The sequence below is a fragment of the Balaenoptera physalus genome, assembly GCF_965194825.1.
Source record: "Balaenoptera physalus genome assembly, chromosome: 5".
NCBI lineage: Eukaryota > Metazoa > Chordata > Mammalia > Artiodactyla > Balaenopteridae > Balaenoptera > Balaenoptera physalus.
Window position 1 is genome coordinate 42,912,466 of NC_138884.1, and position 12,767 is coordinate 42,925,232.

Below are 12,767 nucleotides of genomic sequence, written 5' to 3' on the forward strand. Positions count from 1 at the left end.
GTTGATACAAATAGTTTACCACTTACATACACTTCAGACACAACGAACACTGAATGTATGCGCCCTATGCCTGTGTTCCTAACATGTCTAACTTTTTAATATCCTGGAGCAAAGTATCTTCACTTTGGAAAATTAATCTTTAAAAGTAGGCACTTTAAAATATTTAATTAGTATTAATCAATTGAAGAGATGTTAGGATATGAACTTTGAACAGAAGACTTGAAAAAGAAACTCTAAAATCTACAAATAGTGATTAATAAATTCAATACTTTAAATATTAACTAATCATTAAGCCAGAAGGCTGTTTCTCTGAATGTTTTCCTATATATATTTTTGGAAGGGTAAAAAATATTTTCAATTATTTTTTAATCTAATTAATCAGTTTGACAATTTACTTTAAGTGGATTTTATTTCAAAAGAAACAGCCATGATATTTTTCCATTTGACTAAAACTGATGTAGCTCCATGCTTGATAAAAATACCAATCTACTGGAAAAAAATACCAACAATAAAATAAACACCTAATACATTTTTTTATTAAAGAGAAGCTGAAAATAAGCTAAAATATCTCAAATGTCCCCAATTAAGTTCTAAAAAACTTACGTTGGATATCAACTAACAAAATAACAATGAATAAAGGACTCTTTCTCAGCATATATCCTTTCCATAATTTGCAGCTTAATGGCAAACAGAACTGCTATGAGTATAATATTCACTGTACATCAAGTGTCTGAAACTTTAAACATTGATATACCAGAGCCAATTCTTCTTATCCTGTCTATAAGTTGGTAGAGGGCCCCTCGTTTCTTTGACATACCATGGTCTCCAAATCCACCTTAAAGAGTAAAAGAAAATAGTAAGTTAACTTCATTGTAAATTAAAGTTCTTGTAAATAAGCAATAGTAATAGGCTACATTGATTTCTCTTTGGACATCTCTTTTTATGTGGTCTTAAAGTAATGAATACCCATAAATCTTGGAAGAGGGTAAAAATTCTACAATAACAAATTTTAGTAACTAAAACTAAGGGGGTAAGAGAAATTAAGAGAGCAATATAAATGACTTTATTTGGACATCATGGCAATTGAGTCATCTATTGATAATCTGAAACATTTTTCTTCACTGTGACCTTGACATCACATAGTATTATATAGGATGACAGCAAGTTGTTCTGCCCTGTTGAGTGCATTCCAGCTATTTTCCCAATACAAACTAAATATTTTCAGATGGCAAACCAGCAAATGGAAATAAAAACGTTAGAAGAGCATAGGTATGTAAATTCTCAATGCAACAGGGAAAAAAAGCAAGTGTATAGTGCAACTTTTGCCCCAAAGCTTGGATAAATTTTGAGATATTTCTAATAGCATATGACATTTTATAATGTATTCAAATAAATTTTGAAAATTAGTTTCTATAATTTATAAAAACCAATAACAAAAATTAAAAAAAATTCACAAGGTGAGAATCCAAAAGGATGTCCAGCTGCAAAATACATTGTTATGTTATGCAATTTGCAAAATTTATAAAGGGGATATAAAGAATTTTATAGCTCAAAATGTAGAGGAGAGGGTGACGTAAGGAAATATGTCTTCTTGCAATTTTAAGAACAAAGTCATATCAGAAAACAGATCATTTGACGAAAATCCAAATCTTCTGATTCTCATTCCAGGGCTTTAACAAAATGCTCTCCCAGTTTTATCTCCTATTTTGCCTTCTCCTTGAATCTTTGATAGAAAAATACAAAGAGGTATCATTGAGCAAACAATTAATTTGATCACTAATGATATCAGAACAAGTGGTTCATGAGCCTGTGGGCTAAGACAATGAAAGAGGACCAGAAATTCATGCAAACCACAAACTGTTCTTGCATGGAAATAGTTTGAACTATTTCCTTCCAATATTTTTTCCCCTTTGAAATTAATACTGAAACTTAATTACCTAGATTGAAGCTAATAACAAACAAAAACAATAATAAAAATTATTAATATATAAGCCTCTTATAGGAAATATCTATTAAGTCCTTATAAGGCAAATAAGTTAGAGTGCTTGTTCACTAATAATCTGCTTAATTATGTGAATTACATGGTCATATTTTTGCTGTGCCCCTTGAGAAAAATTTTTGAAATTTTTTCATTGAATATTTTAGAAAGATGAGGTAATACTTAAATGCATTCATTCCTAAGCAGTTACAACAAACATTTTTGAAGGATAGTAAAAATGTATTTGAAATGACCATTACCTAACAATTATATTGCATATTAGGTAGGTCTGAAACACATATAAATATGTATAGAAGGAGGCTAATTATGAGGAAAAAAGAAATATCTTAGTTAATATTAAGGTAATTATAAGCATAAGAATAATTATAGGCTAGGAAAAACATTTCAAGACTCTCAAAGTCAATAATGTTTTAATAATTTTGAATAATTTTTATAGCAATATAAATAAAATTCTGTGTAGATAGCTCATTGAAATAGAAAAAAGGAAAATTCATAGTATGTGTTTATTTCTCATATATTCTAAAATTTTTAAAATAAAAATATACAAACCTAATAAATATTTATGAGAAAGACAATACATTTTGAAATAAGAAAATAAATATAGTCAATTCAGCACAAACTAACAAGAAAGGGAAAAGTTAGAGTAAGAAAAAACTAAAATATAGAATTCTTTATGATGCTTGAAATTCAAATGAATAGTATAAATTACTTTGAAACATGTACCTTTCACGTATATATTTACAATATGATTTTTATAATTGATAGTATAATTGTTTTATGCTATTTATCTAAATAATGATATTTTATTTCCAAATGTTACTATTTCAGAGCTTAACTATAAATGAAATGACAAAATTACATAGTATTAAAATGTTCTGAATCACAGAAAATGAATGTCTCCAGTACAAAGAGAGGACAATGGGTTAAATAAATGACCTGAATAAAGCTTGAATCTAATGAAAATCTTAATAAAAATTGAGAATGTAATGTGATAAATTTAAGATTTTGCTGAGTTATACCATTGCTCTCTTGTTCCAAATCCGTTATCTCTGTGACAGTGTTAAGTGTGAGATAATGGTTGGAGTCTGTCAATAAACATACCTATAGGAATATACTATCTGCGATTACACTGCAAAGCAGTTTCCCTCATATATTTGATGTATGTTTCAGAAAAGACTCACTATAAATAAAAAGGCTAAAGCATATTATTTTTAAGTACTGTATTATTTAAGTTTTATTACTTTACATAAATTTCTTATATGTAATAATATTTTGATTATGTACAATAATGTCTTTATTCTTAAAAGGGCATGTTAACCTATTTAATATTGAAAAGCTATGTTGTTGGTAATTAACTTCAAAATATTTTATACATACTTATACATGTATGCATGCACACACACATACAGAGAGCAAATATGGTAAACTGAACAACTGCTGAATCTTCAAGGTGTATGGGTGTTGCTTGCATTATCCTATCAACTTTTAGATATCTTTGAAACATGTCATAATAAAAAGCTGCGAAAAAGTAAATTGGGCAAAGAGAGATGTTAATTCACAGTAAAAAGTCTTAAGACTAAAATATATTTGTCTGCTAGATACCACAAAGGAACTATATGTTTTATTTTCCATAGAATACAAGAAGAAAGTAAAAATAGCATTGGACAGAAGGAGAGATTCAATGAAATCAAAAAGCATGACACTGAATAAATGTTTTAGCTATAACTACAAAAAGAAATTTTACATTTTTAACCTTGCAATTTTTCTCCAAAATAAAATACAGAATAAAAATTGTATCAAGATAATATAAAATAATTTTTAAATTTTAGTACAGATATTTTTAAATGAGGACCCAAATGTCTTTTAAAATATTACAAGTCTCATATAGGCATAATTCAAATATGTTCAAACAGTTGAAATTGAAATTTTCTTCCAGGTTTTCACAAAAATTATAAAAATAGATAATTTTTCTAAATAAGTTTGTATATAATTACTCTAAGAATAATTTACTTTTTGCATCTCAATATCCAAATAGGAGGCAACTGAATATAATGTTCAAGACTATGAAATTTAACCTTCCTCAGAATTGAATTTTGGTCCTGACTCAGTCATTTCCTGGCTATGTGACAATAAGAAAACTACATAACCTTGTAAATCTCCATCTCCTCACTTGTAAATCACAATAAGCATCTACCTTCATGGGGTCATTATGAGGATTCAAAGAGTTAACACCTGCAAAGTACTTAAACCAGGCCCAGTACATGGTACATGGTAAACACTACAACATCTTTGTTAAATACATTAATTAATAAAATTAAAACTATGAATAAAACTTAAATTTCTAAATAGGCTCATTCATATCAAGAAAATCAAAGTGATCACTGGAACATCAAAAATGATCCAAAGAGTATTTTAGCATTTCAAGAGTATATTTTCTTCTAAATGAATGCAAACTGAATCAAATAATCAACTGTACCTGTGGTATGTCCAAATTTTCCAAAGGGTTTCTGTGTAAGGTCAATTGTCCTATCAATTTGAAAGATATTTAAGTCTTCATCGTCTAAGGCAATGTCACCCCAAAACACAGCTAAAAAAGAAAATTTCAATTAAAATATAAATTATTTAGGAGCAAAAATCGATGCAAACAAAGCTAATTAGAAAAATATTGCTAAAAAATGTGGAAATGTGGTCCCTAAAGATGTAGAGATATTTCAGAAAGTAAGTGTAACTGAACCTACTGGACCTGTTACAGTGTAATATAAGCCACCTGTGAAAGGACGTGACCCACTTTTTTTACTTTGATGTTTGAGGGGAGAGGGAGAAAGTTATTTCTTTGAATGAAATGGCCTCAGATTTATGGGGTGGAGGTGGGGTTCTAAGGGAAGAAAATTCAGCAATCATGGCTAATTTGCAAATAAATGAAAATCTGATAAGAATGTCTATATTTACAGTGGATGTCTGAGATCAGCAGGTCTTCACTGACAGGTAGAAGAAGAGGTAGTAGCAACTAAACTGTGTGCTATGATAGCTTCATAAAGTGAGGTTCAATTGAGACAAAAGAATATTGTGCTGTTATAACAACTCATTCATCACATTTTTATACAGTTATAATGCACTTTCTCTAAAGATGACATTGCCTCTGAGTCTCTATAAAATGTATAAATAAAGTCAACTTTTATTTAGGCAATGACCAGGTGCTGACCTTTCATCATTAATGACAAATAAGACACTGCCCATATTTTTAGGAGCGTCAAAATCATTACCCTGATCCTGGAAACACTCTATCTTTTATACCCAGCAGTTTATGCTACTTAATAAAGCAAAGCTCTATAAACCATTGTGAATGTATTTAAACCAGTAAGTGAATTCTCTTTTAAGGTCAGAAATATACATTTGCATAACAAAAATGGCCTCCTTGTTTATTTGAGGCCAAAAGTATCCCTTTGTACTATCAGATGTCAGAATATGATAACTTTAGGAAATGTAGCAAATTTAAGAGAGAGAATAAATTAATCATAAAATAGTAAAACATTGACAAATGCCTTGGAAATTCTGGGATATTTGTTTCTTGATACAGGTTTACAAATTTGCTTTTTAAATTTTTTCTTCAGATTTTTCTTCTGTAAAACCAAAAAGGAGGGGAGGAATTTACATTAAAAAATTTAGAGAGAATCCTACTCAATATATTGTAATCACCTATAAGGTAAAAGAATCTGAAAAAGTGTATATATATATATATATATATATAACTGTATCACCATGCTGTACACCTGAAACTAACACAACATTGTAAATCAACTATATTTCAATTTAAAAAAGTGAAAAAAATTTAGAAAATGACAAAATCCATCCTTTTCAAATCACTTTTACTAAATTCAAACCTTAATATGTATGAATTTTAGCTATAAAAACTAATTAATAAAATTAGTTTTAAGTCATAAACTTCAATCCTGAAAGCTATACAATGCTTTAGGCTTTGATCAAAGGTTTATCATATAAAATTATATACTTAGTTTAGTTCGCTTATACAAAACTGACATGAGATAAGAAGAGGTTTATTTATGTGTAAATCTAGAAAGGAAGAAAAGAGAAATTAGTTCAAGATGCGTTATCAGTTCAACATATGAAAAAATCTTCATTAGAATTAGAATTCGCTCATCAACCCCTCTCTTCTGCCCTACTGTCAATGGAATGGCAGTCTGTAGAAGTTATGCTTACAATCTTTTGATATCAGGGATGAAGAAGTCTGTAGAAGAGTTAATAGTGCTGACTAAGAAGTTGGTCTTGATGACTGAAATTGAATCCAGATTCTAATCAGTTTCATACACATGCAGCAGAAACTGCTAAGTCTCCACCATCCCTAAAGCCAGACATCCTAACAAATAGATGGCCTACCTAAATAAAATATCTTCCAAATATATAAAGGCTTGTTTGTTTTCATAAATAAATTTTGCACTCTTTTTTTTTCAAGATTTTTCACTATTCTAAGGTAAATACAAGTTTGCTAGTTATTTAAATCTTCTATCATGTGTATTTACTATGCACATAGTTGTGAGCACTGACTGGCAGTGACTCTCTCAGTCTGCCTCTTCCTTCCCTAGTGCTGGGGGACAGTTAGGGACACTAAAAAAGTGCTTCTCTTTTATTTTTCCAGGAATCACAGCAAATCTGGTAAAAATGCAGGCTCTGATTTAGTAGGTCTGGGGAGAGGTCTCAGATCTACATTTTTAACAAGCTCCCATTACTACAAATAATTATCATTGTCATTATCTTTATTAGAATCATTTTTTTCTCCAACAATAAATTTTACTTCTCTCTGAAGCAGCTGGTTGACTTGAAAGCTTAAGCATTCAACCAAATAAAGTGTATTTCATCTGTACTACATTTATATAATAAAGATAGTAGTAAAATAAAACTCAAATGTGTTTTAGATTTTTATTTTCTTGTAGTGACTTTTCACATGCAATAGGATTCATGTTTGATGGATTATATCAAACTAAGATCAGCAGTCCAGGTTGATATAACACTTCACAGAAGAAAAAAAATTATTTCTGGAATAAGAATGGCATAAGACCAGATGATTCTCGAAGGAGACAAAACTGCTCTGGAGTACATAGCCTATTTTTTATTTATTGTTATTTTTTTTCTAACTAATAGCCTCAGTAGTTTTGCAGTTCTGAATCCGCCATGAATTGCTTCAGGAGCAATAGTGAGTGACTAAGCCAATTCGTATATGTGTAGACTTGATGTACTGTAGGCCATATATACCTTTAAATCTTGATATTGTCTACAGCAACAAAAAATAGACATCTTAGAATTTTCAACCTATCACATAGTTTAAAATGCACAATTTCTTTTTTTTTTTTTTTTGCACACATTTGAAGGTTTCCTTAATTCACCTTCTACTTTAGTCTAAGTGACTTATTTCTACATGTTAAATATTTACTTATGCATTGGCATAGCAGCTGGAAGATGACAATTTATATTAATATGTATTTAGAATTTGCATTGTAATCCAACATATATTTTTTATATAGGTTCCAAGATATTTGTAATTCTCAAGTCCATATTGGAGCTTTTTGTTTTTCTTTCTATATAGTATTTTCTATTTATTTTACATCAAAAAACAAAAATTAAAGAGAAATACTTTTAAAACTATAAATTATCAGGCTTCCCTGGTGGTACAGTGTTAAAAATCCACCTGCCAATGCAGGGGACACGGGTTCAAGCCCTGGCCCAGGAAGATCCCACATGCTGTGGAGCAACTAAGCCCATGCGCCACAGCTACTAAGCCTGAGCTCTAGAGCCCGTGAGCTACAACTACTGAGCCCACATGCCACAACTACTGAAGCCCACGTGCCTAGAGCCCGTGCTCCACAACAAGAGAAGCCACGACAATGAGAAGCCTGCGCACCACCAACCTGCCGCAACTAGAGAAAGCCCGAGAGCAGCAACGAAGACCCAACACAGCCAAAAATAAACAAATTAATTAATTAATTAAAAAACTATAAATTATCAGTCATTAGCCCCATTTAATACAGTGATTTGAGTTTACTGATATCAGATACAGAAGCAATATAGGAAACTGGTTATAAATTACGATACTAGGGAAATGTTCAGTGCAATTAGAATATTTACTATCTGTTTGGAATTCTGCTCAGATTCCAGTCAAAAAATGGGGATGTAGCTAACCAATAGGCCAAAATAAAATGTCAAAAATAACAATTTTGAAACTACATGGAAAACCACAGATTTTGTTTTTCCCCAAAGGTTATTTGCATTCATTGTACTACAAAAATTTTTTTTAATCAGAGACCAAAAAACAACAAAAAAAGACAGGGTGCTTTTACTGCACATTTTATAAAAGAATATATGGGGAAAATAAGCCATCCAAGGTTGTGATTCCCTATACTCTAACTTTAAATGATGTCTCTTCCACCCACATCCCGATTCCTCACTGATCTATAGTCCTGCAATTTTGAAGCTGGGGTCCAAGGACCAGCTTTAAGGACACTTCAAGCCTGTGATTTCCTAAAAGCTGTATGCAAAAAATATGTATGAGTTTGTAAACACAGTCACCACATGTTTTCCAGAGAAGAGGTCCATAGTAGATTACCAAAAGGGGTCACACAAAGTAAAGAACCTCTACTTTTGCAAAAAGCAGAGTCTTTCAATGCACTCAGGAGAAAATACTTACAAACTAAATATTCTCAAGAAAACGAATATATTTTCTTGATAGTTGATGACTACTTGGGAGTACACTGTAGTAGACAAGATGACAGAGCTCCTCAGGCATTTCTTACAGAAAGCCCCCCCAGGAAACTCCTCTCCCCAACTAACCCTTAGGGGTCTCACCCGCCTCCATGTCCTGCCTGTCTTTCCAACACACAAGATTTCATAACATGCTTTCGATTGTCTGATTCCTCAACCTAAGTTTAAAAATACTGACCACAGGAAGGATGTGTTGCTCATCTTTAAACACTCACTGCCAGAGTGCCTGACATAGAGTAGTCCTCAGTATATGTTATGAGGCACAAAAAATGTGAATGAGTAAATGAATTGGGGTATAGTTGTATATAAGAAAAATGAGGCTAGGCATGCGACATAATTCACAAATTTGCCTTATGACCCCAAATACTAGGTGTTCAACCATTCCAAAGAATATTTCAAATCCTTTCAAGCTAGAGGGAATTATTGTATATTTTAAAATAAAAAACAATTAAAAGGTAGCTGTCTTTCTTTTTATTCCAATAGCATATATTATTAAGTGTAGTTATGGGAAGTGTATCATTTTTTCCTAAACATCACAATGATGTGCTCAGGAAATACATGACTGAACTAACAGATCAGTTATATTGAGACATATAGGATTTGAGAGATAACTTAAAGATTCAACAATAGCCAAGAGGATTTGCTTATCACACTTTTTCAGTTTAAACTTTATGCTGTTATTGATGTTGGATTTAGGGAGGAAGATGATGTCATGTGAAGGCCTGACAAAGCTACTTTGGCTACTGTAGGCTAAAATAAAGGCCTAGGGAAAATCTCCTCAGACAACGGCAACAGCGAAGGCTTAAAAGTCAACTATTTTTACATGATTGATTGACAACCACTAAGCAAATTCCCAAGGAAAAGTAAGATTTAGCAAAAGTTCCAATATATATATTTTGGAGACAATGTTACCTTATTTAAAAGAGGAAATAGTTTTCTGGTGGCATTTCATATGCACAGAATAAATTTTTTCCCCAAAATGACAAACATGAAAGTTACTTTAAGTTCCAAGTTTGGGAAACAATTATCTAACATTTTAAAAGTTCTTGATACAATACTAAAATAAATGAAGATATATTTTTATATAGATTCTCAGAAATGATCTTCAAAAATAAAAGGGTAAGAAATTTTTCATGTAGTACATTTCTTTCTTAAATTTCTAATAATAAGAAAGGATTTGTAGTCCAGTTATTTTAGTGGTTGTTCATAAAAAAATCATATGCAATGCTTTATTTAAAATATTTCATAGGGTTTTTTCAAGATCTGCATTATAACTTCTACCATAAACTATCACATAAACTGAACAAAATTATCCAATCTACAAAAAGTGTGATGTGGTGAAGTATAAATGATGAGTTAAATAAAATGGTTTACTCATCTTTCTCCGATAAACTGGATTGAAAGGTGCTTCTGGATAATATGACTCTCATCTGCCGCCTTAAAACAAGATGCCTCTATGTACCAAGGGCAGGTTTTCTGGAGGAAGGGGGTGTGGTACAGTATAAAAAGCTAACTGTTTGGGCCATTATTTTTTAAAAAAAGCTGTCCAAACATACTCCAAATTTAGAGGTTGCTTCAAAGAACACAAAACTGCTGCTCGAGTTAAACACAGTTTTGATTATTTCTTGAATCAGGAAACAAAATACAGTCTCAGCACAAAATCATATGTTCAATCTGAAATGCAAAACAAATAAACATATGCATATACATGTACATATATACCATGCAAGGAATATTCCTCCAGAATATGGAGACATTTGATAATAATTTTTCAGGATATTAATGAGTTTCAAGATAAATCTAGATTGATCAATAGATTCTGAACACAGAACAGAAACAGCAATTTATCTTTTTTAAATCTTTTTTTCCCTGTTTTAATGCACTTTAACAATATGGATGTGATTAAATACTAAATTTTCAAATAATTGTATCTTTCTTTTTAAGTAAGAAAACCAAATTTTTCCCACAAAAAATGATCCATCAAAATACCGTGTCAATCTGCATTTATAACCCACAATGCCTATGTATAGGGTTCCTCAGGACATTTTAAAAAAGTCAACCACATCACAAATACTCATTTTGAATTCTTTGACTCAAAAGAAAAAACACTGACAGAAAAGTACTTTGATCAAGAAATGTAAAAATAAATATTGAAACTTATTTTGTGTATGGCCTAATATTTTCTGTCACAAGCTTAAAAAAAATGGTTTATTGTAGCTCATAAGTTTTTTAAAACTGCCATTCTTATACTGCTCAAATAATGAATATATAATCAACCACTACCAAGATTTGGTTTATTTATATTTCCCATGTCTCCTCCGTCTTATAACAATTGAGCTGTTTTTTCTTCCCTTAGGCTTGAGTTTTTTCTTCCCTTAGGAAGTTTGTCTACAAACTGTGGCCAGTGTAGGAGTCACCCTGATAATTCTTTTTAAATTAATTTACATTTTTAAATTAAATTGGTTTATTTTCTAAATATTGACCTTAGCTCTTGGAGTAAATCTTGATGCCTTCCTGGAAGTAAGGTCATTCATGAAAATGCTATTTTCTATATTCTAGCTATGTTTTACCCATTGGCTGGTCAACTCTTCACAAAAACAGAAGAACCTTTTTTCTCACTTTTTCCATTTTTATTAGTCTATTGTTATAATAGGTTAAGAGAGAAAATGTTATATTCCAACCTTTCTGACCATTATTCATCTTTGTAAAAGATTTCCTCTAGGGCACAAGTCAAAGGTTGGAGTCTTTTTTCTTTGCTTAATTTATGCCATTGCACAGCCCTCAAGTCAACATGTGCTCAGTGAAATAGCCTTTACAAAATTTAAAAGTTCATTAACATCCTAAAAACTTGACTCCACATACTGTTTTCTATTCCTTCTCTTCATAGTCTCAGAGACCTTCAACAATTGAAAGGATAATTAAATGGAACTTTATTCACACTAAAACAAGCAAAAAATAGAAATATCTGTGAAATATCCTTGGTCAATATTATTTTGAACTTTGTAAAAGTTCCATAAAGTGTCAGTAACTTATATTGATATTAAATGTATGCTGCTTAATGTTAATAAAGCACCCTCATCAATATTATTCCAATTGAGCCTTAGAAAATTCTAGGATATAGATTCATATTACTAACCTGTCAATAGAATTTACTTTTTAAAAAACTTACCATCTCTTATTGCCCATTATATTATACTATCTCCCTTTATTTGATTTGGGAGTTTATTGGCACTAACTTCAGGTAATTTTTTAGAGAAAAAAGATTCTGAGTCAGAAGCACTGTCTGTCTAAAAATTTCAGTTTGAGGTAATGCTGGTGCCCCATATGAACCACTTGATGGTCTCATATGGCAAATGAAGAGAAGAGGTGCTTTTCTTTTTGGATGGGGAGGAACAAGGATGGACTGCATTGGCATATGGAGATGATGTACTTCACTGACAATTGGAAATGATCTACCAAAAAAATAGTATTTTAGTAGTACTACTAAAAAAAAAAGGAGTTCATCTTAGCTGGCGTGCTGGAAGGAAAGAAAACACCAAAGACTCTGCTTATTATCTAGTTGCAATATTAATATTACTAAATAATCTGCCAGTAATGTTTCAAGTCTGGTTATAGATAATAAATTAGAAGGAAATAGATGCTGAAATGTAAAATGAAATGCATGCATATTAGATAAATAAAATCTTTATAAATACCAGAAAAATCATTATTTAAATTTCAATATTAAATAATTATGCCATTATTTCAATTTAAATATTTAGAACTGGCATAAGTCTTAGCTAATAGATATAAATTGGAAAACTGGCCATAAAATCCTCCAGTTTCTCTGTAGCAATAGTGATGAGTTATTTTTAAAAAGAGAATAACTTAGAAGCTAAATAAACTACTAAATGTGTATCATGAGCCAAAATTATATATTTAATATTGAGCAAAATAATACAGTTGGAAAAAATCTATCTATTACTTGAATAAAGTCACTGTAGTCTTATAAAACAAA

The 12,767-nt window shown here is 30.8% G+C and overlaps 1 protein-coding gene across 5 annotated transcripts in view; it reads right to left on the reverse strand.

The window, feature by feature from the left end:
- The window catches only part of TLL1 (tolloid like 1), a 253,162-nt gene that overhangs the window by 117,590 nt on the left and 122,805 nt on the right, over nucleotides 1-12,767 (reverse strand). For all 5 annotated transcript variants that reach the window (XR_014264165.1, XR_014264166.1, XM_082463627.1 and 2 more), the window contains exons 2-3: nucleotides 4,476-4,586; nucleotides 755-835 (exon numbers count right to left, since the gene is read on the reverse strand). Coding sequence is in view for 3 of the 5 variants with exons in the window: in XM_082463627.1 (XP_082319753.1) it covers nucleotides 755-835; nucleotides 4,476-4,586 (192 nt within the window). In the remaining 2 variants the exon portion in view is untranslated. The remainder of the gene's footprint in view (nucleotides 1-754; nucleotides 836-4,475; nucleotides 4,587-12,767) is intronic.